This window comes from Taudactylus pleione, unplaced genomic scaffold (assembly GCF_031769625.1).
Source record: "Taudactylus pleione unplaced genomic scaffold, aTauple2 ptg000755l, whole genome shotgun sequence".
In the NCBI taxonomy this organism is placed as follows: domain Eukaryota; kingdom Metazoa; phylum Chordata; class Amphibia; order Anura; family Myobatrachidae; genus Taudactylus; species Taudactylus pleione.
In genome coordinates this window covers 87180-114873 of record NW_028285157.1, presented here as the reverse complement: position 1 = coordinate 114873, position 27694 = coordinate 87180, and the positions used below count along the sequence as shown (strand labels likewise).

Below are 27694 nucleotides of genomic sequence, written 5' to 3'. Positions count from 1 at the left end.
AATGTCAATAGCAAGAACATAGTTGGGACAATTATATTACATACACATAAATTCAGCAGCCTTAAGACGGTATTTAGTCTAATTGTGGGACAATTTAAGTATATTGTTTTTCTCAATGGTTTTATAAATATACCCAACTGTGTCAATCTAATAAAGCTCAGCGGCTGTTGGATGAGGCACTGTTCTATACAATTCAACAAAGGAGCAGCTGGTACCTGATGCTTGAGGAGCACTTCAGTCTACTAGCACTTTTAATTTATCACACAGTTAGCTAGTCATTAAAACATTACCAGCCTAATTAGCATATATGCCTAAATATACAAAAAGCATCAAAGTACTGGCATCATGCATAGTTATGCCATCAATCTGCAAGCACTTTAGTCTATCACATTTGCAGTTTATTTGGCTATAACCTTGCAATTGCTTTTTTGCATTACTATAGCAACTCTAGGTAATCCTTACAAATATAAGAGTTTATTATACTTGCCATTCTGAAGTAAGCTATTTGATGTGATATGTGATAATATTATGAAACTTATTAAAACCTTAGATCCTGTAGCCTGCTTTTGGCACTAGTTCCTGTGTGTCACCTCCTACTAGTTGGACTGATGACTGTTCATGTCCTGTTTTGGGATGGGGTGTGTGTAGGGATCAGGTGTCCTTTGCATTCACACTGCTGAACTTTGAATTAGGCTTTTTTTTGTCTGTGAACAGGGAAAGAGAGGGAGCAAAGAGGTGAGTGTGGGAGAGAGAGAGTAGGGAGGGGGCAGAAGGAAAGACAGGCAGCGGGCAAGGGCAAAGAGCCAGGGACAGGAATAAGAGCAGCGACAAACAGGGAATGTATTTATATAAATATATACATATTTAATAGAAGAATAGATCTTTATAGGCTACAAGTGTAAAATAATAGAATAACAATACGTAAGAAGAATACAAAGGGGTGAAGGCAAAATCTACAGGGAATAGCAGAGATGCATAAAGCAAAGTATTCATGAACATAGAAAGTTAGCTAGGCAGGATTACGGATAAGTATACATCCAAGAGGCCATACTGCACCAAGGTAACTGGTCTTACACAGACTGAATATCAAGAGGAACTGCATCGTACAATTATTTGGGATCCAGCAGCACTATTATTTGGATACTTGGATTCCATTCGTCTACACTGCAAAACCGTGATTTAGGAGCATGTCTACAGCCGTGTCCTCCACGACGATGGACAGAGAAGGGGGACGCACAGGCTGGGCCTTCAAGGTAGCACAAGGGGTGTACAATATGGCAGGTGTGGTTTTTATTTACTGTAAAGGAGGTACATACTGACCTCTCCCCCCATTCACTAGAACCCACTGACAGGTCTGCGCTGGAAGCGACTGGAGGAGCCATTAGGATTTATTAAGCTGCTGGAATGGGTAAGCAAAGTTCATATGAATATTTTGCATTTTAGTTCCTTACACATCTGTTGCACAGGTGTATGTTGGGTATAGTAAAGTCACTCACTGAACAAAGCAGTATGATGTTCTAAAGCTGTATATGTATGTACCATATCAGTGTAGATTATTTTGTCTTTTTCTTGAATTGTATGCTTTATGGGTTTATTTTAACCTAACCTGATTGGAGGTTATGGAAGTTATGCTTTTATATATTACACTGTAGCATCTTATTGATTTTGAATCTAGCATGACAATCACTGAAATAATAATGTCTTATTACTACAGGGGTGTATATCTTAAAATTTGCTTCAGTGTCATCCTGTTATAGTTTTTACCCTCTGTGAGGATAGATATGTATTAATAATCCATAAAGGGATATGTATGTTTGCTGTCCTCTTAGCTGTTTCTACACTAATGGCTACAACTACTACAGATATTTTATCCACATATGTTGCACTCTCTTTAGAACTACATACATTTTACTGCCCATGAACATAAGCCTGTTACCAATTCTTTATTCCTATGTTGCCTTTAACATCACTTTTCTATCCCACAACTGTTATATACTCTATCCCCTGCCCCCTACTTGGATGGCTCTGGATGTCCCTCACAAATAGCTGCTCTCACATTTCACTTCAGTTTAGGAATCTCTCCCAGGCAGTAACCTTTCCACCATCTTCATACTCCACATGCTTGGGATCATTCAGCACTCAACCTGTGCCAAGGAGTCTTCATGTTTCACTCATATATTTTATGTTGTACATACATTTACTGTTTTATATGTAGAGGTCCACACTATATTTAAATGAAAATTTACTTTAAACACCATTCATTATCTAAATGTGTCTATGGCACAAACTGCATTAAAATTGGTAATTAGTTATATTAACTAAATCAATGCACCAAGTCGGCTAGTACCATGAACCTCAAGACATATCACCTTGTAGAACCTCAAGACATATCACCTTGTAATTTCTGTCTTGTGTCATTTTAAAGCATATCACTTCCAAGTTTATAGACTATAGCCGGGTACACACTACACAATTATCAGGCCACACAGCAGATCCCTCCAATAATTTATAGTGTGTATGCAGGAGTGTTAGCTGATAAATGGCTGCAAACGTTCCTGCTCTGGTCAGATCGGGAGGTTGGGATCTGATGTGCTGCACACGATATCTTGTTTCCATCCTCCCAATTCCGTTGAAGAGATCTAAAGGAAGTACACTCTGAGCTAGAAATAACTCATCGCTCTGATAATCGCTCTGTCGGGTCAAAGCATTTATTGAGACTGCAAAATTTGTACGATAGTGTATACCCAGCATATGAATGTATGATTTGTAATCTCCAGGTTATTAACGGAACTTTGTATCATTCATGCCTGCTCTGTGAATTGTCAGTATGTAATCCTAGTACTACAGCTCATATTGATCAGACAGCTACTAATTTTTCATGTTCTGCATATTCTCGACATGGTTGTGGTGGGAATTTCTTAAAAGGTCAGGTTACATTCTTATATATATATATATATATATATATATATATATATATATATATATATATATATATATATATATAATTATTTATTTTCATGAGACTTTTTCTGAAGGATGTACTCATTGCACATGAATCTTTTAAAAACTCAGAAAAATTGTGTTTTTATTTCTAGTGGAAATGTCAGATATTATTACCAAAAAGGCAAAATAAATCAGGACACATTTGCAGTAGTTTTAGAAAATGCATATTGCAGGCCAGCTTGGTAAAATCTGTAGACCTGCAGTGTGTAATTAAATTGTATCCGGATTTACATGGACCAATGTAAACCTTAATCTGGGTGATTTACTAATGTTAATGTCTGCAATATGACAGCAATGAGCTTTCTGGCTCCAAGTGTTAAGTGTTAAAGCTGCACTGCCACCTGCTGTAAAACTCTACTAATTTGCTCCTCCCCCTAAACGAAGCCCTGGGACCTGCTCCATGCAGCTGTTTTTCCTGGGGTTCTGCCAGTTGCGTAATGCAGAACTGTCAGATCAATTCCATTACACACTTTAAAATGGCGTCAGAATGTGTCATTGTGGATTTTTATTGGTCATCCCAACCACACTCTCCCTGGCATTTTGTCAGAGGAACAGAGGACCCCTGTAAATAATGGACAGATGTAGCAGCCACTGGGGCTCTGGTAAAGGGTGGAGGACTTTAATAAAAATGTATCAGTAGGTGGTAATGCATTTAGGGACATATTTACTAATTATTGGGTTTCAGACCCGATAATTAGAATTTCATATCGGCGCTATTCACAGCAATAAGAAATTCACATTTGCCCGAATTTACAAATAAATTACATGCAGGGACAGGGACTCCGAAAGGAGCCCGTCCCTGTGATGCTTAAAGAAATGAAATGATCACAAAAGCAATCATTTCACGTTTATATTGTGAGCAAGGGCCGGTCTGTGCATGTGTGGTCATTCCGGTGTTTGGTAAATCTGCCAGCATCGCACACATAAACATAGAAATCTGTGGGGGTTATGGCTGCTATTGAAAATGGAAGGGCCGCAGCATATATGTAAGATATCTGCTGCAGTCCCTCCTTCATACAGATGTGCCCACATACATCTATCCACCGTGCGCTACAAGTGTCTTTTCGTGCAACTTTTTACTTTCAAGTGCGTCTTATTCGCACAGCAATGATCTGCTGATTAAAGTGATATGCAGTATGCCTATGTTCTGTGTGTGACTGCGGCTGTATCTGCATTCTAAACACTACGTTAGTCTTACAGCCGCTGACACTGTAACGTAGCATTTCACATACAGATACAGCCGCAGTCACACACAGAACATAGGCATGCTGCATATCACTTTAATCAGCAGAAGCTGCTTGTGCTATTTTTATCATTGTGCGAATAAGATGCTTTTGAAGGTACAAAGATGCACAAAAATACGCTTGGTGCTACTGAGTTACGCCACGGAGTGGCGCGACTAGAAGGGTTGTTTTAACGCGCTAGGAGGCTAGATGTATGTGGACCCATCTGTACATTTGCGGGTTTCTTAATATTTGCAGGTATCCCCCGAAAACAGCCATTTTCTGTGAATTTCCCGCAAATATTACTTGTTAAATAGGCCCCTCAATAACTTAAGAGAACTTCATAAGATTCATAAAAGTTCCTAATTGCAAAAGTTAACTAGTTAAAGGAGTACTTAAATATTACACGACCCTAGAAATCAGGCTAGGATAATTGGAAAGGAAACATGAAGATGGCCGTACACTGAGCAAATTTTTCAGCCAACTGAACGATTATTTGACCAACTAAAATAATAATGAATTCGGCTCCATACACTACAAATTGGTTTCATCATACCTGCTGGACATTCTGTCTCAAAAAGTTGTTTGATTGTTTCTTTCTTCCCATACACTCAGCAGATAATCTTTTGACTGCTGGCAGAACTCAAATGGCTGGACAGCAGGAGCTTGCCAAGAAGCAAGCTCCACCTCTTAGTTAGTAAATAAAAATAATAATGTATTAATAATGTAAAGAATTATTTTCATTATCTCCGGTACTGCCAGCCCAATCGCGTTTTCTTCTTTTTTTTTTTTTTTTTTTAACAGTAAACTGTCTTCATTTATTAACTTTTTCTACAACTAGTGTCCTTTACCTTTTTTTCTTGGGAAACTACAGGTCCCAGCTGGTTGTGGTACTCCAAGTGCCAGCATACCCTGGTAACCACGCCATTATAGGACTAGTAGTTCACCAAGGACAAAGCTGTTTTTCTTTTAAATAATTTTTTACACTATTACTCTCATACCACCTGGGCATCGGGTGTGGGGAAGAGCCCTAGGGGTATATTTACTAAAGTGTAGACTTATATAAGTGGAGATGTTGCCTATAGCAACCAATCAGATAACTAGCAATTATCTTCCAGAAGGTGCTAGATATATGATAAGTAGAATTTGATTGGGCAACATCTCCACTTCTATAAACCTGCACTTTTAGTATATATGCACCCTAGTGCTAATGGCACCAGGGCTGGTTATATCCGGAAAGGGATGTATTTTATGCAGGCCTGATACTCCAGGGTTAAGAAGCCCTAGTACAAATTTGCATTGGGCTGGCTGGTCTCCTCTCTATGATTCCATAAGTCCAGGCTGTCAAAGCCTAGTGCTGGTTACCATGAAATCATGGTAACCATGTCAGAAATGTGCCCATCCAGAAGCATCGTTATACCATTGCCTATGGGACTGTAGTGTTATTAAGAAATTCTGGATCGCTATTAAACAATTTGCTTTAGCTGATTTAGTCATTTACCTTCCACTGACCCAGAAATGGGGGGTGTTAGGGCATCTCCCAGTTACTACTAGCGTGTGGGCTGCAAATATTTACTATTAATTCTTTTGGCTTTAACTAAAAAAATTCTTCAGCAGTTCACCTGCTAGACAGTGTCTACCTACTTCTGTGAGAGGCAAATCATGCAGTTGGGAGGTAAGCTGATAATGTTCCCCATACATCTCCATAATTGGTTGGAGGTTGGTTAAATCCAAAATGTTAACCAACTAGTTGACTGCGATTTTGGTACCGGACGATTATCATTTGCTCCCATACACTGAATGATTATCATTCCAATTTATTGTTTAGTTGGTAATTTGGAATGATAACACTGTTCAATAAATGAATACTTTTAATTTGTTTCCTTTCTAAAAATAGTCATACATTACTAATTTGAGGTCAAGAAAAACTAAAATGATTTCAGAATGTTTTTACTAGCTCTATTTTTTGAGCTACACTACTTGCACTATACTGTATGTACATTAGTAATATAGTCATAGTGAAAAGCTATTTTAAAATAATCTGATATTTTCTTGATTGAAAATAAATAACAGTTTTTTTAATTCAATCAATCATAAATAAGAACACCAAACGAAACAAACATACAGCATACGAAACAAACATACAGCATACGAAACAAACATACAGCATACGAAACAAACATACAGCATACGAAATAAACATACAGCATACGAAAGTACTATCTAATATAGTGGCCTATTCATGGGGGTGCTTTCTCTTTGCTTGTCGCTTGTACTCCTCTTCTGGGGCATCTCTTGTCACTGTCCAACAGTAGTGATTCACCTACCCTGATATCTTTGTTCCATTGCTGAAATGTCTTGGTGGAATCGCTCACTATGCTTGTCACTCAGCGCACCACAGTTATCTTGCATGAGTAATCCTGTGAATCGCATATATTTGAATAGGGGAGGGGGACAAATAACTGATTCATTTAATTGGGTCATTAGGCCCCGCCCCCTCTGCGTGGAACGCAGATTGCTGGTTAGATTCTCTCCATTCTGCCCACTTCACTAGGAATTCCTCTACATCGTCATAAATGGGCTATATCTTGAAACTCAGAGCTAACTGAGAGTTTTAAATGTCATATTCATTCTTTGCATTCTGAAATCAATTAGAAGTAACTATTTTCACATCGGAAACATTTTCATTGTTGTGTAGTGTAATTGTACAATGTATGGCCATCTTAAATGGCATAATTACAAGAATAATTTCACACAAATTAATTTGTATACATTTTAGCATTAAATAATTTTAATAACTAGCAGCAATAATGGCTAGCTGCTGATAGCTGAGGTGATGGGCACACTTGTTGTCATCTTTGTTGTTACTGTAATGTTCCAGTGTAATCCAGACCAATCAGTGCGAACAATTGTATACAATCCACCCAACACTGCTCGCTTACAGACTTAACTGACCCTAACACATCTACAGAGCAGCATGACGAGGAGGCACTAATAGAGGACTGAAGAGGACTTGATATCAGTTAGCTGGTTGAGGCAGGATAACTATAAGCATAATGAGAGGTAATTGGCTGCATATTTGCTATTAGACAGTCTCTGTGCAGCAGATGGCTAGCAGTTATTTCTCTCTGCGGGTTGGGTATGGGATGTCGGCGCTCGGGATCCCGGCAGTCAGAATCCTGATACCAGATCCTGACAGGGTTAAAATACAGACAACGGCCAGTAAGTACCCTAACCCAACCCCTAAACCTCCCTCCCAGCACCCTAGTGCCTAAAATAACCATCCCCCCAGTGCCTAAACCTAACCTTCCCCCCCAGTGCCTAACCCTAACCCTCGCCCCTAGAGCTCAACCCTAACCCTTGCCCCTAGTGCCTAACCCTATCCCTCCCCCTAGTGCCTAACTTCTTATCCTCCCCCTAGCCCCACAAACCGTCAGGATGATGGCGGTCGGGATGCTGGCAGCCAGGATTCTGACTGGTGTCAGGATTCCAGCACCGCCAGTCTGAGCGCCAGTATCCCAACAGCCGGCATTTCAACTACCTCCTCTCTCTGCGATATATGCCTAGAATTGAGGTTTCTGTGAAACATATCCTGGTAATTGGTTGATATTTCTGCTGCATAAATGTGACTATTATTGGGTATCTGTGAATATACAGTATGTGGCTTACAAATACTTTTTTCTCTGCAACATATGGTTTGTCATTGGTGCTTATCACAGTAATTTATGACTATCAATAGGTATGTCTCTCTGCAATGTATGGCTGAACATGTGGGTTTCCATTATGCATTGTAGGACTCTGAATCGAAGGGATGTTATCTGTGCTTTACATAGCTATAAATTTGATATTTGCCTTCTGCACACATTACTTAGATGACATACTGGGTATGATGACAGTGGCTGTTTGCTATGTATGATAATGGTGAGCATTTCTAGGTATGATGATGATGATGATGGCTTTATGCTGTGTAGAGGAATGGAGCAGGGGAATAGCATTTGCTGGGTAGGGTAATGGCAGTCATTTGGTGGTAGGGGAATGGCAGGCATTTGGTGGGTAAAAGGATGGCAGCCATTTACTGGGTAGGCGGGTGACAGTTATACACTGGGTAGGGGGGTAACAGTCATATACTGGGTAGGGGTGTGGCAGTCATATAGTGGGTAGGAGATTGGCAGACATTTGGTGGGTAGGAGAATGACAGTCATTTACTATGTATGGTAATGGAAGTCATTTACTGAGTAGAGGAATGACAGTCATTTACTGAGTAAAGGTGTCCATCCACTAGCAGACATGAAAACGACTGCACAATTACGACATTGTAATCGTGCAGTCGTTTGTCAGTCTGTGATGAGCAGTTGTTCAGTGCAGGCTCATCAATCATCTGCAAACATGCTCAACCTGACGTTATCGTCAGGTTGACCAGCATGTTTGCACGCTGATAGATGTCTAAACGACCAGCGGGCACGCGCATCGCTGGTTGTTTTAGACATTTTTGCAAACAATTTGCAAACAATTTTTGAACTATTGTTATAGTTCAATCACTCAACTTAATCGTCTAGTGGATGGGCACCTTAAGGGAATAGCAGTCATTTACTGAAAAGACAATATAAGTCATTTGTGGGTAGGGAAATGGCAGTCATTTGGTGGTAGTTGAATGGCACTTATTTGGTGGGTATGGAAATGGCAGTCATTTGGTGGTAGGAAAATGGTAGTCATTTGCTGGCTAGTGGAATGGCAGATAGGGAAATGGCAGTCATTTGGTGATAGTGGAATGACAGTCATTTGTTGGTGGAATGGCAGTCATTTGGTGGGTAGGGGAATGGCAGTCATTTGCTGGGTAGGAAAATGTCAGTCCTTTGGAGGGTATGAGAATGGCAGTCATTTGGTGGGTATGAAAATGGCAGTCATTTGGTGGGTAGGAAAATGGCAGTCATTTACTGAATAAGGCAATGACAGTTATTTACAGAGTAGGAGAATGGCAGTCCTTTGCTGGATAGGGGAATGTCAGCAATTTACTGGGTAGGGGAATGTGCGGAAAAGGTAGACAGGGGAGGCAGTGCCTCATTTGTAATTATTTTTTTACTGTAGAGTTTTGACTGTAAAATTTATTAAAATAATACAAAGAAGATATTTGTAATATTTTCTTAACATTTTTATAGTCAAAACTCTGGAGTATACCTAAGTATGACAGGAAAGGCTCTGCCTCACCTGACCGCACATCACTAGTACACACCCACATGGAACTGGCCACTCCGACATAGCACTGGTCACACCTCCACTTCTTCGCCCCAATAGGCTCTTGATCACTATCAGCCCCAGGCCCGTATTACCCTTAATCCAGCCCTGTCTCTGCAGTAACGATAGATAGGTGAGGTATAGGGAGGGGTAAACTAAAGTTGCCTATGGGGGTAAAAAAATGTTGTGCTTTTGGGAATTTTTTATTTTTCCCCCCTGCTGACAACTGCATAACTTAGTCTGTTTTCCTTGGGTTCACCTCAATACTGTTATGTACTAAACTGTGATGTTGCAATGCATTATATAGCACTAAGCACTTTAATGTGCTGTAACTGTTTTTACAATATTCCAATAGGTTCAGTCTTGGTCAGCCAGAACCATATCTATCTGTGTTCTCCAAGTGGAGGAGGAATCAATCTGTCCAATCTTCTTCAGAAAAGGTGAATGAAGTTCATGTGTTCAGTTCTGCTGCAGATGACTTGATGGATTGAGTCCTCCTGTGCTTTGCGCTCACAAAAAAAAAGTTACTGGATTTAGGTAATCGAGGTAAAGGACTCCTCAATATACTCACTGGGGGTGGTTTCAGATGGGAAAATCCTTTAGCTGGAGAATCCCTTTAAATATGTTAACTTATCAATATCATTACTATCCTGGGACATCAGGTATATACTATGGCCCTAGGCACAGCCAAGTTACATAGTCAATGTTATGTAAATCTAAGCTCAGAACATGAAAATACAATATGATTACATACACTATGTTACTCCTCAGCCATATGGAAATAAATTATCTACAGTCCTCCCATTTTCTTTTCACTTCTGTCTGCACAAATGTATATGATGCTTATTTCCATCATCTAAGTATGTTCCTATTTGAACACAATGTGATATATTAAACTGATTCAATACAGATGGATCCATTTATCTGTAAACTAAAGGCAGCCATTTTCTGCTTCGCATCTGGTTTTGAAAGTGCAACCCTGTATTACCCATCATTCAAATAATATCATGTTTCCCATGCACATATCATATATACTTGTATAACTCCATTCCTACTGTACTGCTTTTAGGTCTTTTGCTTTTATATTTATACCTTTCCTACACCTTGTTTCTTCTTTTTCTTTCTCTCAGCTCTTTGCTATCTTTGCCTTTGGAACTTGTGGTTCATACAGTGGAGAAACAGCAGCAGTCGTGATGTGTGCGGTTTCGGATACAAGGACAGACACAGATCTTATCTCTGTAGCCTTTTCTTACCCATTCAGGTAACCCCTAGTCATTTTATCTGCATTTATAGCCATTTGTTAAAATAAAGCACTCTGGGGCCTATTCATCAACACTAAATGGCCCGGTAACCATACAGAAAGGCTAGTTTCCGCATATTTTAGTTACTGGGCCATTCATCATCAGGGGTGCAAAAATGGACCACCCGATATTCAGCAAACTCCGAAAACTAAAAGTTTTTGGAATTTGATTGCGAGAACAAGCACCATCTTCAGACGGCGTTTGTTCTCGGATCCCCGCTCCTTCCTAAGGGAAGGAGTTCCGGGATGCGAAGAGGGATCCGAGCGGATCCCTCCACCGCCTCCTCACTATCTCCCTGGCGGCTGTGCACATGCGTGATCTAGGGTCACGCATGTGTAGCCGTGGCGATGGGGAAGAGGTAAGTAATGCAACTACATCTGTAGCTGCTATACTAACCGAGGGGACAGCTGCTTTTTGGAATAGCTGTACCTTGCACTGGAGCAATGATGAATTGCTCTGGTGTCAAGTTTCCCCCCGCTGCATATTGGATGCTTAACTACCTCTCGCAGTGAGATGATAGCATAATCGTCAGGGTCCATATGGCCACCGATGGTGAATAGGCCCCTCTGTGCCATACTTGCCTGCTTTTGAAAAAACATTTCAGGGTGATTGTGAAAGCAACACCCATGAGCACGCGTTAAAGTGGACGTTTACTGCCAGAGCCATGACTAGTCTTTTTGGTGTCCTAGACCAAAAAAAGCATTGGCTGCACCCCCCCCTCTTATTTTTCAAAGAGATATAAGACGTGCACCCGAAAAAGGGGTGTGACCCATGATGACAGGGCATGACAGATCTGATTTGTCCCATACGATGATGAAGGGATACCTCCCATTGTACCAGTTATCCAGGTGTCAGTGCCAAATACATGGTGAATCAGATGGCTGCAGTGATGATACACATATTCATGCAGTCGAACTCGCCAGCTCTACATGTAGGAGAGCGCTGGTGAAGCTGCAACATGATTTGTCCATCACAACAGCCGTGCACAAGCCTGGAGCTGGCAGTGTAGATCACTGGCTGAAGGTATAGAAAGAGTGTTACTTGTAGTCAGCGCCGGTTCTAGACATTGTGGAGCTCAGGGCGAAAGTTCCCAGCAGCGCCCCCCTACCAAAAAAATTGCTTTTTTTAGATGGCGTTCCTCTGCACGTGCTGAAAGCGTGAGCGCTTCCGGAAAGGGGGCGTGTCCTTGCGGAACACCTCCAATTCATCACACTGTGGGGCGTGCCCAGCACTTACGAAGGTGCTGGGCTTCCCCCAAGCTCTCCCCTCGTGGCGAATAATTGCCATGTGCAGTAATGCACCTTACACAGTATGTCTTACACAGTAATGCCCTTTATAACACATACCACATGTAGTAATGCCCTGTATAACACACTATGCCACACACAGTAATGCCCTTTATAACACATTATGCCACATGTAGTAATGCCCTGTATAACACATAATGCCACACACAGTAATGCCCTTTATAACACATTATGCCACACACAGTAATGCCCTTTATAACACATTATGCCACATGCAGTAATGCCCTTTATAACACATTATGCCACACACAGTAATGGCCTTTATAACACATTATGCCACATGCAGTAATGCCCTGTGTAACACATTATGCCACACGCAGTAATGGCCTTTATAACACATTATGCCACATGCAGTAATGCCCTTTATAACACATTATGCCACACATTAATGGCCTTTATAACACATTATGCCACACGCAGTAATGCCCTGTATAACACATTATGCCACACGCAGTAATGCCCTGTATAACACATTATGCCACATGCAGTAATAACCTGTGTAACACATTATGCCACACAGAAGTCCCTTATTCATGTTATGACACACAGTGGTGCCCCTTTTACACAATGCCCAAATTAGTGCCCCTTATACACAAGGCCCACAGTAGTAGTGCCCCTAATACAATACACACAGTAGTAGTGCCCCTTACAAAATGACCCCAGTAGTGGTGCCCCCCATGCAGTGCCCTCAGTAGTTCCCGCAGTGGTAATGCCCACAGTGTTAATGCCCCCATTGGTAATGTCCCCTATAGTAGTGCCCCCCTATAGATGTGCCTCCAGTAGTAATGCCCCTGTTGTAATGCCCCCAGTAGTAATGTCCTCCTGTAGCCATGCCCCCAGTAGTAATGCCCCCCTATAGCATGCCCCCAGTAGTAATGCCCCCAGTAGTAATTCCCCCTATAGCCATTTCACTCAGTAGTAATGCCCCCTATATCCGTGCCCCCAGGGTAATGCCCCCCTATAGCCATGCCCCCAGTAGTAATGGCCCTTATAGCCATGCCCTCAGTAGAAATGCCGCTTATAGCCATGCCACCAGCAGAAATGCCCCTTATAGCCATGCCCCCAGTAGTAATGCCCCCCTATTGCCATGCCCCCTGTAGCCACACCCCTAGTAGTAATGCCCCTTATAGCCATACCCCCAGTATTAATGCCCCACTATAGCCATAACCCCCAGTAGTATTGCCTCTTATAGCCATGCCCCCAGTAGTAATGCCCCCATATAGCCATGCCCCCAGTAGTAATGCCCGTAGTAGTAATGCCCTCCCTATAGCCATGCCCCCTGTAGCCATGCCCCCAGTGCTGGTGTTTCTGAAAAAAAAAAAAACAATTAAAATACAAACAGAATACTTTCCTTAAGCCCCTCTCCTGCATCCGCTGCTGTCCGGTCCGACCGCGACTCCACCACGTGTCTACGGGAGAGATGTCATTACGTCGTGACATCCCTCCCATAGAGCTCTCTGCGGGAGCAGGAGCTCAGGAGTGAGCTCCGGCTCCTCGCATCATTGGGAGAGACATCATGACGTCCTTCCCATAGTGCTCTCTGCCGGAAGCCGGAGCTCAGGAGTGAACTCTGGCTTTCGGCTGCCGCTGCAGGGAGGGAGCCGGGTGCCTGCTGATAACAAATATCAGTGGGCGCCCAGCAAATGCAGCCTCCCTGCGGCGGCGGCTAGCGGGGGTGAAAGCGGCGCTGGGTTTTTTTTACAGATATTTTTTTGTTTGCTTCTCTCCTGGGGACTCAGTGGTGCCCTCTAGGGGCCGGCGCTCTGGGCGACTGCCCTGTTAGCCCACCCCTAGAACCGCATACTGCTTGTAGTGTATATGCAGCAAATATCAGTGGCAGGGAGATTTGGGTATGGTACACTCGCCGGCAAAGGTACTCAAAGTGTGCTGGTAACACCTGGGTCGGGAATCGGTGGCTGTGTTCAGGGCTGCCATCAGAAATTGTGGGGCAGATAGCTCCATGTATGACTGCCATGTGAGAGGTGATACGTTTGAGTCTCGAGTACGACAGTATTTTGAAATGTGTGCGTTAAAGAGGATGTGACTGAAGGTGTTTGGGGAGGTGGCCAGGTGGATGAGGAGTTGGTCAGGGACGCGATAGGGGTGGCCAGGAGATGCCGGGGATAAAAGAAAAGGAAGCTACAAGAGAGAATGATTACAAACAAAAAATTGACAGGCCTGAACAGCGCCCCCTGTAGTGCCCTATGCCGTAGCACATGTCGCAGCACCTTAGTTACGGCCCTGTGTACTGCTACATCTGAGAGGCGTGTCATAAAATTAACTTACATCCAAATGTAAATGAGACCCAAATCAGTTAGTAAGATCTACATGTTGATGAAACACACTGATACTTTTCAGATAATACATGTAGCCATAGGGATAATTTTACCTTATAACCAATGCAGGGAAATTATACTAATGATCCCACTTGAATGTATATATCTCTGTTTTTTCTTTTACATGACATCTTCATAATGGGGGTAAGATGCAATCAGGGAGATTGCTAGACCCTTCATGGAGTCAGGGAGATTGCTAATATTTCTGGAAGAGTTGGCAAGTATGCTCTGTGGCTGATGCTGAGTCTGGGCCTGATTCAGACCCGGTTGCAAGCGCTGAGCTCTTTCAATGGGGTCGATGGTGGCCCACAGCGCATGCGCACGACGGAGCCGGCTCCGTCGTGTGCATGTGCGAGATCCGGCTAGCGATGGGCAATCCGTCACTCCGGGTCTCGCACCAAAGGGGGCGAGCTGTCGCTGTTGAGTGATAGCTCGCACCGTTTGGTGGGCGGGCTGGGGGGGTGGCTGCCCAAACTGAGGCTTTCCCGAGGGAATGCTTGCCGTTTGGGGGCGGCCCCACTGACATCACGAGTGATGTTAGAGCCGAAAGCTCTATGGGGCTTGCGATGAACGAGACCCTACCACAAGGGTCTCGTTGCAAGCGTGATGATCGCGATGGTCTTGACCATCGCGACCATCATCATGGCCGCTCGCTATAGCTGTGGGTGGTCACTCACAGCTATGCGAGCGGTCAGGAGGCCGCTCCTAATAAAAAAAAACAGCGCCCGCCTTGATTCAGTGCGAGCGCTCGCTTTTTGCGAGCGCCTCTTCAGGCCCGCTATTCGAATAGCATAAAATACGCAAATATCTACAAATGTACGCCTACGCCACTGTGCAGATTTGTTTGCATTCAGAGTCATGGCTATACATTTTAATACCCTGGACAAGAGAAATCATTGCCTCTCACCCAACAAAGTGATGAACTCACAAACAATTAAGTGGTGTGCTGAGACAGATCGGGTGCTGTGTTTATTTTTCCAAGGTGAACTTTAATATGGGGGAGCATAGAAGGATAAAAAATTGTGCTAATGCTCATACTGTGGCACAATAGGACAATAATACAAGCCACGGGATATAAGGGAACCTGTGGAAGGGGTCTGATGGCAAATAAGAGGCATGTGCAGGGCTCTGATGGGACATAAGAGGCATGTGCAGGGGTCTAATAGCAGGTAAAGACATATGGAGAGGTCTGATGGCCATAGGGCCATGTGGAAGAGTTTGATGGTACATACAGTCAGGTGCATAAATATTGGGACATTGACATAATTTTAATATTTTGGCCTCTATTCACCACCACAATGGCTTTGAAATGAAACAAACAAGATGTGCTTTAACTGCAGACTTTCAGATTTCATTTGAGGGTAATTACATCCAAATCAGGTGAACGGTGTAGGAATTACAACTATTTCTATATGTGCCTCCCACTTTTTAAGGGGCCAAAAGTAATGGGACTATCAACTCAAAAGCTATTTCATGGACAGGTGTGGGCTATTCCCTCGTTATTTCATTATCAATTAAGCAGGTAAAAGGTCTGGAGTTTATTCTAGGTGTGACATTTGCATTTGGAATCAGTTGCTGTCGACTCTAAATATGAGATCCAAAGAGCTGTCACTATCAGTGAAGCAAGCCATCATTAGGCTGAAAAATCAAAACAAACCCACCAGAGAGATAGCAAAAACATTAGGTGTGGCCAAATCAACTGTTTGGAACATTCTTAAAAAGAAAGAACGCATCGGAGAGCTCAGCAACACCAATAGACCCGGAAGACCACGGAAAACAACTGTGGTGGATGACAGAAGAATTATTTCCCTGGTGAAGAAAAACCCTTCACAACAGTTGGCCAAATCAAGAACACTCTCCAGGAGGTAGGTGTATATGTGTCAAAGTCAACAATCAAGAGAAGACTTCACAAGAGTGAATATAGAGGGTTCACCACAAGATGTAATCCATTGGTGAGCCACAAAAATAGGAAGACCAGATTAGAGTTTGCCAAACAATATCTAAAAAAGCCATTACAGTTCTGGAACAACATCCTATGGACAGATGTGACAAAGATCAACTTGTACCAGAGTGATGGGAAGAGAAGAGTATGGAGAAGGAAAGGAACTGCTCATGATCCAAAACACACCACCTCATCAGTGAAGCATGGTGGTGGTAGTGACATGACGTGGGCATGTATGGCTGCCAATGGAACTGGTTCCCTTGTATTTATTGATGATGTGACTGCTGACAAAAGCAGCAGAATGAATTCTGAAGTGTTTCGGGAAATATTATATGCTCATATTCAGTCAAATGCTTCAGAACTCATTGGACGGCGCTTCACAGTGCAGATGGACAATGACCCGAAGCATACTGCAAAAGCAACCAAAGAGTTTTTTAAGGCTAAAAAGTGGAATGTTATGCAATGGCCAAGTCAATCCCCTGACCTGAATCCGATTGAGCATGCATTTCACTTGATGAAGACAAAACTGAAGGGAAAATGCCCCAAGAACAAGCAGGAACTTAAGACATTTGCAGTAGAGGCCTGGCAGAGCATCACCAGGGATGAAAATCAGCGTCTGGTGATGTCTATGCATTCCAGACTTCAGGCTGTAATTGCCTGCAAAGGATTTGCAACAAAGTATTAAAAAGTGAAAGTTAGATTTACGATTGTTTAGTTTGTCCCATTACTTTTGGCCCCTTAAAAAGTGGGAGGCACATATAGAAACCGTTGTAATTCCTACACCGTTCACCTGATTTGGATGTAATTACCCTCAAATTAAATCTGAAAGTCTGCAGTTAAAGCACATCTTGTTTGTATCATTTTAAAGCCATTGTGGTGGTGAATAGAGGCCAAAATATGAAAATTCTGTCAATGTCCCAATATTTATGCACCTGACTGTAAGTAGCATATGGAGGGGTCTGATGGCACATTAGGGGCACATGCAGGGGTCTTATGGCACATAAGGGGCATGAGCAGAGGTCCGATGCAACATAAGTTGCTTGTAGAGGGGTATGATAATTATAATAATTTAATTTATATATTGCTTTTTCTACAATAGGAGTTTTACAGATAGTATGAACATAATAAAGATGTTTACATTTTTAGAAATTGTAGAAACCAAGCATACAATACAAAGGCGGGGCAGCCATTTTGGGTCCTCAGTTAAAGTATTATTCATCCTATTTACGAAGGATCCAAGTGAGGCAGTCATTTAGGTGCACAAATTAGGATTACACTGGGCAGAATAGACAATGCCTGGCAGAGATGACACATAATAGGGAGATAAAAATAATATGTGACATCCTTGCAAAATCATCAGAACTATGCATTGATTATTCTACATAATAGAGTACCAGGCTAGGCAGCCATGTTGAGCGCACTACATCAGTTACAATGTGCAATAAGCAATACATGTAAATAAGATGACAAGGATAAAATGATCAAGGACATACAAAGCAGGCAGTATATTGCACATAAAGCACATAAGGGACATATGGAGGGGACTGATGTAACATAATGCACATTTTTGCACTCAGGAATGTTGCCAAGTATGAATTTTCTATTTAATGTACAAAGTTTAATACATTGCACTCATTTTCCAATTTTTCACATATTCTACACTTCGCCTTGCACTTCATTTGTTTTTTTTTCCAAAAAACAAATATTAAACTTTGAGTACCCTTCTATTGTGTATAATCCAAGTTTTTCGCTGCAAGTGGGCTTTAGTGGAACAAAACAAATACCATACCGTACTATGTGATATTTTTCTCATCATGAAATGCACTCTTACCCATAAACCGTTTCCCCTACTGGCCTTCTAATGACAGATGCCATTTTCTACTTTCTGCGCAGCTATCTGTCTACCATTTTACTCATCACGTTTTATTAATTTTATTTAAAAAAAATTCCAGTGCAGATATTACCAGGCAACCACAAAAAGATGCAGATAGAATCATTATGACCTTGAGAAGAGGGGGAGCTAATAGGGCATTCGGTATGAAAGACCGGCTGACACATGGCCGGCAGTTCGATTCCCGGCAGCGGCAGCCCGACAGATGCAGAGATCCCGGCAGCGGCAGCCCGACAGCGCTGGAAATCCCTATTGTCTCTAGGTAAGTACAAACTAACCTAACCTAACCCCCCCATATCCTCCTTAGGGGTGCCTAACCCTAACCTCCCTTCCTGTGCTTAACCCTAATCCCCCCTCTAAGTGCCTAAACCTAACCCCCCCTTCCCCACTGCCTAAACCTAAGTCCCCCGGGGGTGTGCCTATCCCTAACCTGCCCCCAGGGGTGCCTAACCCTAACCCTCCCTCCCTCCCTCCCCCTAGCCTAACCCTAACCCTCCCGGGGGGGTGCCTAACCCTAAGTCCCCCCCGGGTACCCTAAACCTAACCCTCCCCCCTGCGCGGCTGTCCGCTCGCGGCGCCCGGCGTCGGAAAAATGACAGGCGTCTGGATTTAGACGTCTGTCATTTAACCCTCGCCGGGATAAAGCAACAGATCGGAGGAGTGTTGGAGCTTCAGCCACCCTTCCAGTGGTTACAGGCTAATCAAAATGGAGGAGGTATCTACCCAGCATTTAACATACCACATAGTGTGTGTCATTTCAAGTACCTTCTTTTCTGTGTTGTCCTAATAAATACATAAATACAAGGCGTAACCTTCACTTGTGCAGGGAGATGGAGCACACTATCCACCTCTTATCTTATAGCTTGCACTTGTGACTAAGCTGAGAATCCAGCTATCTCAAGTGGGCTTGCATGTAATTGCGGCAGGTAACAGGCTTTACATGGCAGGCTGACAGGACCACCAGTATCATGGGCTCCGGCCAGCGGCCATGCTGCTCCCAGGCCATTGCGTACTGGGTGATGGCACTGATCACACCACCTTCTCTACAGCCCTGCTTGCATTTGACACCTGCACTCATTATGGTTGGAGAGGTGGAATAGAGGAAGAAAGCAGCAAGCAAACACAGTCTGAGTACAGTACAACAAAATAAGAGTCCGCACAAGTTAACACATGATATTGGAAGTAATTACTCACAAAGTGTGGAGTTACAAATAAGGTATACCAACATTAAGGTCTATCCCAGTTATCAAATTTATTGGATGACTCTGGGTTGGTGGTGCACCCATAAGTACCATAAGGGTCTCGTCGCAAGCCCGATGGTAGCGATGGTCTTGACCATCGCGACCATCTTCCTGGCTGCTCGCTATAGCTGTGGGTAGTCACCCACAGCAATGCGAGCAGCCAGGAGGCCGCTCTAAAAAAACAGAAAGCCAGCCCTGATTCAGAGCGAGCGATCTGTCAGAGCGTCTGGCTCTGAATCAGGCCCTCAGTGCAGTGTGCACTACGCATAACCACTGACCTAGGTGGCGGCGGCGGCATCCCCCCCACCCTCCGGTCTGACCCCCCTAGTTACGCCAGTGCACACCAAACCAGGACTCAGGATTATCCAGCAAATACCTGGGTTTTAAGTTTGGTGTGAGAGGGGTATTTACAAGTGCCTGAGGGCAGGTGGAAAGCCAGACTGCTGACCTCTGAAGCTGATGGTGCTGTCTTCATTGATCATGCTTATGCTGTATAATTTTGGGGGTTTATTTTTAAATTGATTTGTTTGCTACTTTCATTTGCACATGAAAAATAAGTTTATACCTGCTGTATTATAGAAGTATTTTTATTTAATTACATTTTGTTTTACTCAAATCAAATAATGCTATTAAAACAAATGTTAAAAATCTTTTCTTGCTTATTATCTGGTTGGGTGTCAGTGAATATGATGTACGTACAGGGGAGTAGCGAGGGTGGTTCCAGTGGAGCATGAGCATCGGGCACCAAAATAGACAGAGGTCGCCATTCAGGTTTCCGGAATTCATGGGGCGCTGCACAGTATGACGGCCACCTGTTAGTTTATCTCTGTTTGTTTGCTGTATATCCTAAATAAGTTACAGATCTGAGATCCGTTTCTACATTTCATGCTCCCTCAAGCTGCCGAGATTGCCTCCCCTCCGGCCCTTCCTCCTCTGTGATCATCTTCTGTCACCTCCCCTTTTCTGTCAGATTGATTACATTCACTTCTCACCTCTTTAATTCCCTCCCCTATCTACCCTGTGATAGGCTCTTTGCCCCTGTCCACTCCTTTCTTATTGGCTTCTGTCACCACCTCTCTCTGATCAACTCTTTGTCCCTCCCCCCTTTTTTGTTATTGACTTCTGTCACCACCCCTCTCTGATCAACTCTTTGTCCCTCCCCTTTCCTTTCTCATTGGCTTCTGTCACCACCCCTCTCCTCTCCTCTCCTTTTCTTATTGGCAGATATGAGTTAAAATCAAAGTCACTGTTTTGCTATTTAAAGTAATGAGGTGTTCCTAGGCATGACCACAAAATGTTATTTGGAAGGTCTTTTAAAAAATACTGCATTAGGAGACCTGAAATAATGATGGTAAACAGAACACGATTAGTAGTACTCACATTAATATAGGTGCAATGTATATTTGCGAAGTAGGAGCATAGCTGAGAATGGAGCTTCCCATAGGTGTCCCCACTCCAGTGACAGTTGCTTGAGGCAGTAATAAGCTGTGCACCCTGTGGAATTTCACTCTAGCACATGTAATCTGTCAATTTAAGTTAAGTGATCAGAATATATACTGTAATACAATCTGCTCTATTAACTAATAACAATGATTCAAATGAAATAAAAGTCAGATCCTAGGTGCTATAAATAAATAAAGCAGGGCCAAAGGAGCTGCACATTAATTTTAGATAGTTCATCACCTAAGCATTCTATTCCCCCAATGGGACCTCAATGCCCAGCACTGTTGGCTGTTTTTTTCTTCATTACAGTATTCCCCAGCAGGCTGGCCATACCGCACTGTCACAGTTGTGTACAGGGGGGGCGCTACGATATGCACTTTCTCTGGGTGCCATAGTTCCACGCTACTCCTCTGTGTACGTCTGACATAAACCTGGCATCACAGCCTACTGGAACAGAATCTGGACACATCATGAGATGTATCTGGCTCAGCATTGGATGGCAATACATCACTGTTATGTGTGCGTATTTACAGTTCTTTTTTCAATATGCATCCAACTCATCATTAGTTCATCTATCATTATGCTTTCTTTCAATACAAATGTATGAGAAAATCTGGCACATACTGTACCTAAAAATTTTATTTTACAGCTACGCTGCTTGACAAGATCTATATTGTATATTATATTGTGTATATCTCCTTCCTTTTAGACTATATCGGCAGCGCTATGAGATGCCAACCTGTGGTGATATTGAGAACCGTGTTCTGCACCTCTCAGGGGATTTTTCTGCACCAGCTGAATTCTTTGTCACGTTGTCAGTCTTTGCGTTCCTATATTCCATGTTGGCACTGGTCATTTACTTGCTTTTCCATGAGCGATACACTCAGATCCGGAGAGTGCCAATTGTGGTAAGTGACTTCTGTGAGAAGAAAGGGAAAAAGTTATAGGAGGCAAAGCAAAACATGAAGGGAGGGGGTACGGGAGAAAATATTAAAAAAACCAGAGCACACTATCAGGTGTTGAAGTTAGGAGACAGGTAATGGGCACCCTGTGGGCAAGGGGCAGATGGATAATCCACAGACAGGCCAAATAACAGAAAAGGGGGCAGGAGATGAGCAAGTTAGGGAACACATACATGAAGCAGTGGGCGGAGAAGCTGCTTTATAGATCCAAAGATGGTAAAGCAAGGTTTCCAGTATTAAGCACACTTGAGTTTGTTACTTTCACACAAATAGTACACAGCCAATTTGCTATTATTATTATGGACAATCAATGCTGTTGACATGTTGCTTGTTTTATCAAGGTAATGAAATATCATACATACATACACAACACTATAGCCAAATTATCATGGAGAATTATTACTATTTATTTATAAAACCCCAAACTATTATGCCTACATTCAGGACGCTGTTTTTGATACATTTACAATCATGGATCCATTCATCATCACTTAATTTTTACAGGTAGGTATCGGGACTATTCATTATGAAGGTAATGCAGGAGATATCACGGATATCTCCAGTTTACCTTTCAGCCCTGATCTGTTCAGCTGTTCCCATACACTAGTATAGGGACCTAAATTCATCAAGCTCCGTAGCAGTGCTAACTTACACTGCTAGGGAAGTAGCATTGGAGGGGATCACAGAGACAGATGATTTTCGGAGCTGTCTCCGCACCTGAACAATGTTGAATTGCTGTGGTGAAGTTGTATCCACCGCTGCTACTAGCAGTGAGTTGGATACTTAATTTTTGGGGGCCGTCCAGCCCTCAATAATTAACTTGATGAATGGACCCCTCAATAAGAAGATGTGCAGTGTACAATAATGATGAATGCAATGCAGAAAAAAAATACTGTCAGCCTGTGTCAAACGGATGCATCTCATCCAATCTTGCCAACCACATGTCTAAATCATACTTGCCGATTTTATGTTTCTCTCCTCCAGGAAAAGTCCAGAGAGGAGATGCAGCTGACTACTTTGCGTCATTTTAGATCCGCCCCTCCATACGGACCCACGATTTCAGGCATTATCTCCCCATCCTGCCTACTTCATAAGAAGCGGGCGGGATGTTGGAGTTCCACCCACTCTGCTGAGGGATACGGGGGACTACCTTAAAAATCGTGAGTCCTCCGCACCTTCCGGGAGAGCGGGCAAGTATGTTCCAAATTGGACTGAACAGCAACACTCATCCTTGTGTGGTCAGCTACAGAAAAACATTTACACCAAATGGATTTCTGAAAATATCCAGGATATTTATCTCTGAATCTATACACTGAGCTCCCTGCTAGACTAAATTAGAATATGATGCCCAGGATGAAATTATGGCCCTCATTCAGAGCCGCTCGCTAGCGGCCGTACGCTCGTTCCGAGCGATGTTCGCACATCTGCGCATGCGTACGGTTTTTAGTACGCATGCGCGAACCAGTCAGTGCGGCCGAAAATCGTTTGTACGCTATATAGCGAGTGCCTGCTATTTTGAGAGACAGTTTGAGGCGTATGTGGGTGGTAACAGGGGAAGGTGCTTGTAAACGGGGGAGTGGAAGTCGAACGCAGGCGTGCTTAAAGGTCAAAACGGGCGTTTTAAGGGAGTACATAATTAATACAGCAGCGTCATTGACCACGTCACTTGGTTTTTTTTAGCTCTGAACTGCTCGCAAAATAGCGGTTGAAAAAACCAACCACAACAATAGCGAGCAGTTCATACGCTGTACGATGTACTCGATTAATCTAATAAATAGCGGACATGACGTATGGTGCGAGCGGCCAGGGGGCGTTTTTAACAAATAAACGAGCGTATGTTTTGCTCGCTCGTTCAGACTTAGAGGTGTGAACAGACTGCAATTTGCGAACGGATCATTTGAATAGCCACCCCTTGTTTTTGAACGAATGACCGCAAATAGCGAACGGCTCTGAATCAGGCCCAATATTTGTTATGTTATGGGACAATTAATGCTCCATGAAAAATTATAGATCATTTTCTTGCCATTTATTTATTTATTTCATAATAAGTAATTTTTTAGCATTATTCACATTTAGAGCCTGATTCTGAGTCACATGCAAGTCCACATATGGCCGCATCTATTGATTTTCACACACTGTGCATTTATCACGGGTTGTATAGGCATGTTTATCACGGGTTGTATAGGCATGTTTATCACGGGTTGTATAGGCATGTTTATCATGGGTTGTATAGGCATGTTTATCATGGGTTGTATAGGCATGTTTATCATGGGTTGTATATGCATATTTATCACGGGTTGTATACGCATCACGGGTTGTATACGCATGTTTATCACGGGTTGTATAGGCATGTTTATCATAGGCTGTATGCGCATGTTTACCACGGGTTGTATACGCATGTTTATAACAGGCTGTATACGCATGTTTATCACAGGCTGTATACGCATGTTTATCACAGGCTGTATACGCATGTTTATCACGGGTTGTATACGCATGTTTATAACAGGCTGTATACACATGAATGCAGACATAGACATGAATTAGAGTCATTCACATCTCAGCCTCTTCTCTGCAGCTGCTAAATGGGCATTTCTGGGTGGCAATGGACAAAAGCAATGGGAATGCATGTAAGAAAGCTGTTTTATTGGTGTGTCATGGGAGTGTAGCCAGAGTTACGCATTCTGAGTTGTGCAAATTCAGTCACATCTCCTGCATAGGATAGGTGTAGGTGCTGATGAAATGATGTTGGCTACTCTCATGGACGGAAGATGCGTACATCTCCGAACGTGCATATATTCGCGTTAGCATTTCATTTGTGTTCCCATCACAGTGGGTGTTCGGAGTTCTGTTTGTATTACATGCGACTCAGAATCAGACCCTAAATGCTCAGTAATACTGTACTCTTCTTTATATAGTTACTATACTATTGTGTTTCTGTAGGATTTCTGCGTGACAGGTGGCTTTACCTTCCTGTGGCTCGTGGCTGCTTCAGCGTGGGGGAAAGGTCTCATGGATGTAAAACTAGCCACTCATCCTTCTAGCCTCCTTTCATCAATGCCAGTGTGCCAGATAGAGACAGCAACCTGCAGTGCCAGCATTACTCCATATTTTGGGCTTGCCAACATATCCGTGGTAAGAATGATCTTTTTGTAGGATACAACATTAAGGGACCCATTTATCAATGATCACATTTGCAATGCGATCTGGGTGCGATATTAGCACCCATGATCGCATTGCAGGATGCAAAGTACCTGCAGAGACACCTGCGATGAGTTGGCAGTGATGTGACCACGTCAGCGGACTCTTCATTCCTGTGTCGGGACTCCAGCGCATGAGCGGTCTATAGACCATGCATATGCTTTGACCATTACCGGGGGCAGGGGGTGTGTTTAAATGGCATTACCCAGGGCTGCCATCAGAAAATATGGGGCCCAGGACTGACAAAATAGGCAGGGCCCCCCCAGCCCCAGCCCCCCCTCAACCCTTACCTTAGTTACCTCGCTTCTTCTGTTCTGGCAGCTCCTTAGTCCCCTTCACATCCCACTGCTCCTCTCTCATTGATTGCAGGCTAACAAGAAAAACTTTATTGCACAGGCCAATCGCGACGTAGGTAGGGGGCGGAGTGGGAGGGCAGGTCTTGGCGGCTGGGTAAGAAGCGACTCACTTCTATAGTACGGCGGCGGGGGTAGCAATGGGCGGTGCACTGGCAGGAGTGGGCCCCCGGCCGGGCCTGTCACTCACTTTGAAGGGGATAGTAGTAGTTGGCGGCAGACGACAGGCAGCACTAGGAGCGAGCAGGCCCCCCTAGTGTCCGGCCGCACGTTGGTAGGGGGCAGAGCGGGAGGGCTTCCCTGGGCTGGGCCTATCAGTCACTCACTGCTATTGTGTAGGAGTGGGGGGGGGGTTGGGGCGGGACCCTCGAGTGTCCGGGCCTGGGACTGCAGTCCCGGCAGTCCCCCTCGAATGGCGGCCCTGGCGTTACCTGAGGGGGCCTGGTAAATCCAATAGATCCGCATCCCATAGGGGATTGTGGATGCTATTGGAAATGGAGGGACAGCACAGATATCAGAGATATCTGCTGCAATCCCTCCATAATACATCTGGTGGATACTAAATATTTGTGGTTGTCCTCCAGAAACAGGTGTTTTCGGTGTATATGCCCCAAATAGTTAATGACAAATGGGCCCCTCTGTCATAAATTATTGTGTATCCTGACATCCCGTTAAATTTTATTTTTGTCTTGAAAACATGAAATTATGAGTTGTCCAAATGACTGTGTGTTAAAAATGAAAATTAATAGATCAGTATTTAGTGCACTACAGGTCCCAGCAAGCCCAAAACTGTTAGGTTATGCCGGCGATTGCTGAACCAATGTGTTTGTGACCAGGCGCAGTGTAGACTAGAGTATTTTATTTTCTAAGGGACTAGAAAAATAGAAAATCTTTTGGTGTGAACTTTTGAATCAGGAATAATAACATTTAAACTGTAGTCACTGTATATCACCCTATTTTTCTCCAATCTTTGTTACACCTACTCTCACTTTTCTCTCTTTCCACCACCAGCTCTTTGGGTTTCTGAATTTCTTCATCTGGGCGGCCAATGTGTGGTTTGTGTTCAAGGAAACTGCGTGGAGCAAGCCAGCAGCCAACAAAGAGGAGTCTGCTGAGCGTGGAGAGGCTGCAGACCTTCAGTGATCTCTCACTATTTCCTGTCTGGATCAGCAACTCTTTCTATGCCAGTGACTCTAGTAGTGCGGGAGAGTGGACTTCCCATCCTCTTCCCATCAGCTCTGTCTTGTACTTACTGGTACTGTCCTGCATCCTGATGCTGGCCCTGTATCATCTAAAACCAACATAAGATCCACTGCATTGTGTTTGTTTTTTTCCTCTCTACTATTTTCCAAAGTTGTTACTACATCTAAAAGTTGTTACCTCCTCTGGTGCTATTTATTAAATAAAAGAACGTCCACTTTCTTTTGAGTAGTGACCTTTTTTCTCAAACAGGTGTGTTTCTTCAATCGCCATGATGGAAAGACATATATAGTCACTCCCGTGGTGCATATGAGGCTTAGGGGCCTATTCATCATAACTTAAACTTCAATGTAATTCGAGGTAATTAGGTTTAGTACTCGCATGGAGTTCTACCTAATTACCGGAGGAATTCATCCTCTCCATAACTATCTATTTCATTTTTGCGATGACAGCTTTTAGGGAAATAGATAGCTTTCCCTCTTTACTCTACCTTACCGCAGCTGGAATCTGTGCTGCGCATGCGCTGTTGCATTCGTGAAACCAGCACATGCGCAGTACTGCCTCAGCTGCGGTAATTTTGTGTGTGTGTCCCAACATCCCGCCGCCCCACCACTCCGCATACCTCCCCCCTGTCCTGCACTTACCTGCCCGCTGCAGCGCCTCTGCTCCAGCTTCGGTGTCTGCTCTGACACGTGTTATCCCACCAGACCACAGTACAGTTTAGATTAAAAAAGTATTTTTTTTTCTAAACTTTATTGTGTTCTGTTGGGAGAACACAGTGGGCCTGATTCAGACCCGCTCACAAGCGCTATGCGCTCACGAGCGGGTCGATGTTTGGCCACTGCGCATGCCGGAGCGGGGCAGCTGTCGATTTTGATTGACAGCTTGCCCCATTTTGGAGGCCGGCAGGGGGGGTGGCTGGCCAAAAGGAGGCGTCCCTGAAGGAATGCCTGTCGTTTGGGGGCGACCCCAATGACATCACGAATGATGTCAGTGGGTGAGCTTCCGGTTCTAATAGAGCCGAAAGCTCACTGGGGCTTGCGGGAACGAGACCCTACCACA

The 27694-nt window shown here is 43.5% G+C and overlaps 1 protein-coding gene across 1 annotated transcript; it reads left to right on the top strand.

Annotated features, from left to right (window-relative positions):
* The first annotated feature begins 700 nt into the window (after window positions 1-700).
* SYPL2 (synaptophysin like 2) lies at window positions 701-26854 on the top strand. The gene is made up of 6 exons (XM_088457300.1): window positions 701-1253; window positions 1340-1408; window positions 10589-10719; window positions 21629-21827; window positions 24822-25013; window positions 26444-26854. Exons 1-6 carry the CDS (start codon window positions 1188-1190, stop codon window positions 26573-26575), a joined length of 789 nt encoding a protein of 262 aa, XP_088313426.1. The 5' UTR covers window positions 701-1187; the 3' UTR covers window positions 26576-26854.
* The last annotated feature ends 840 nt before the right edge of the window (window positions 26855-27694 follow it).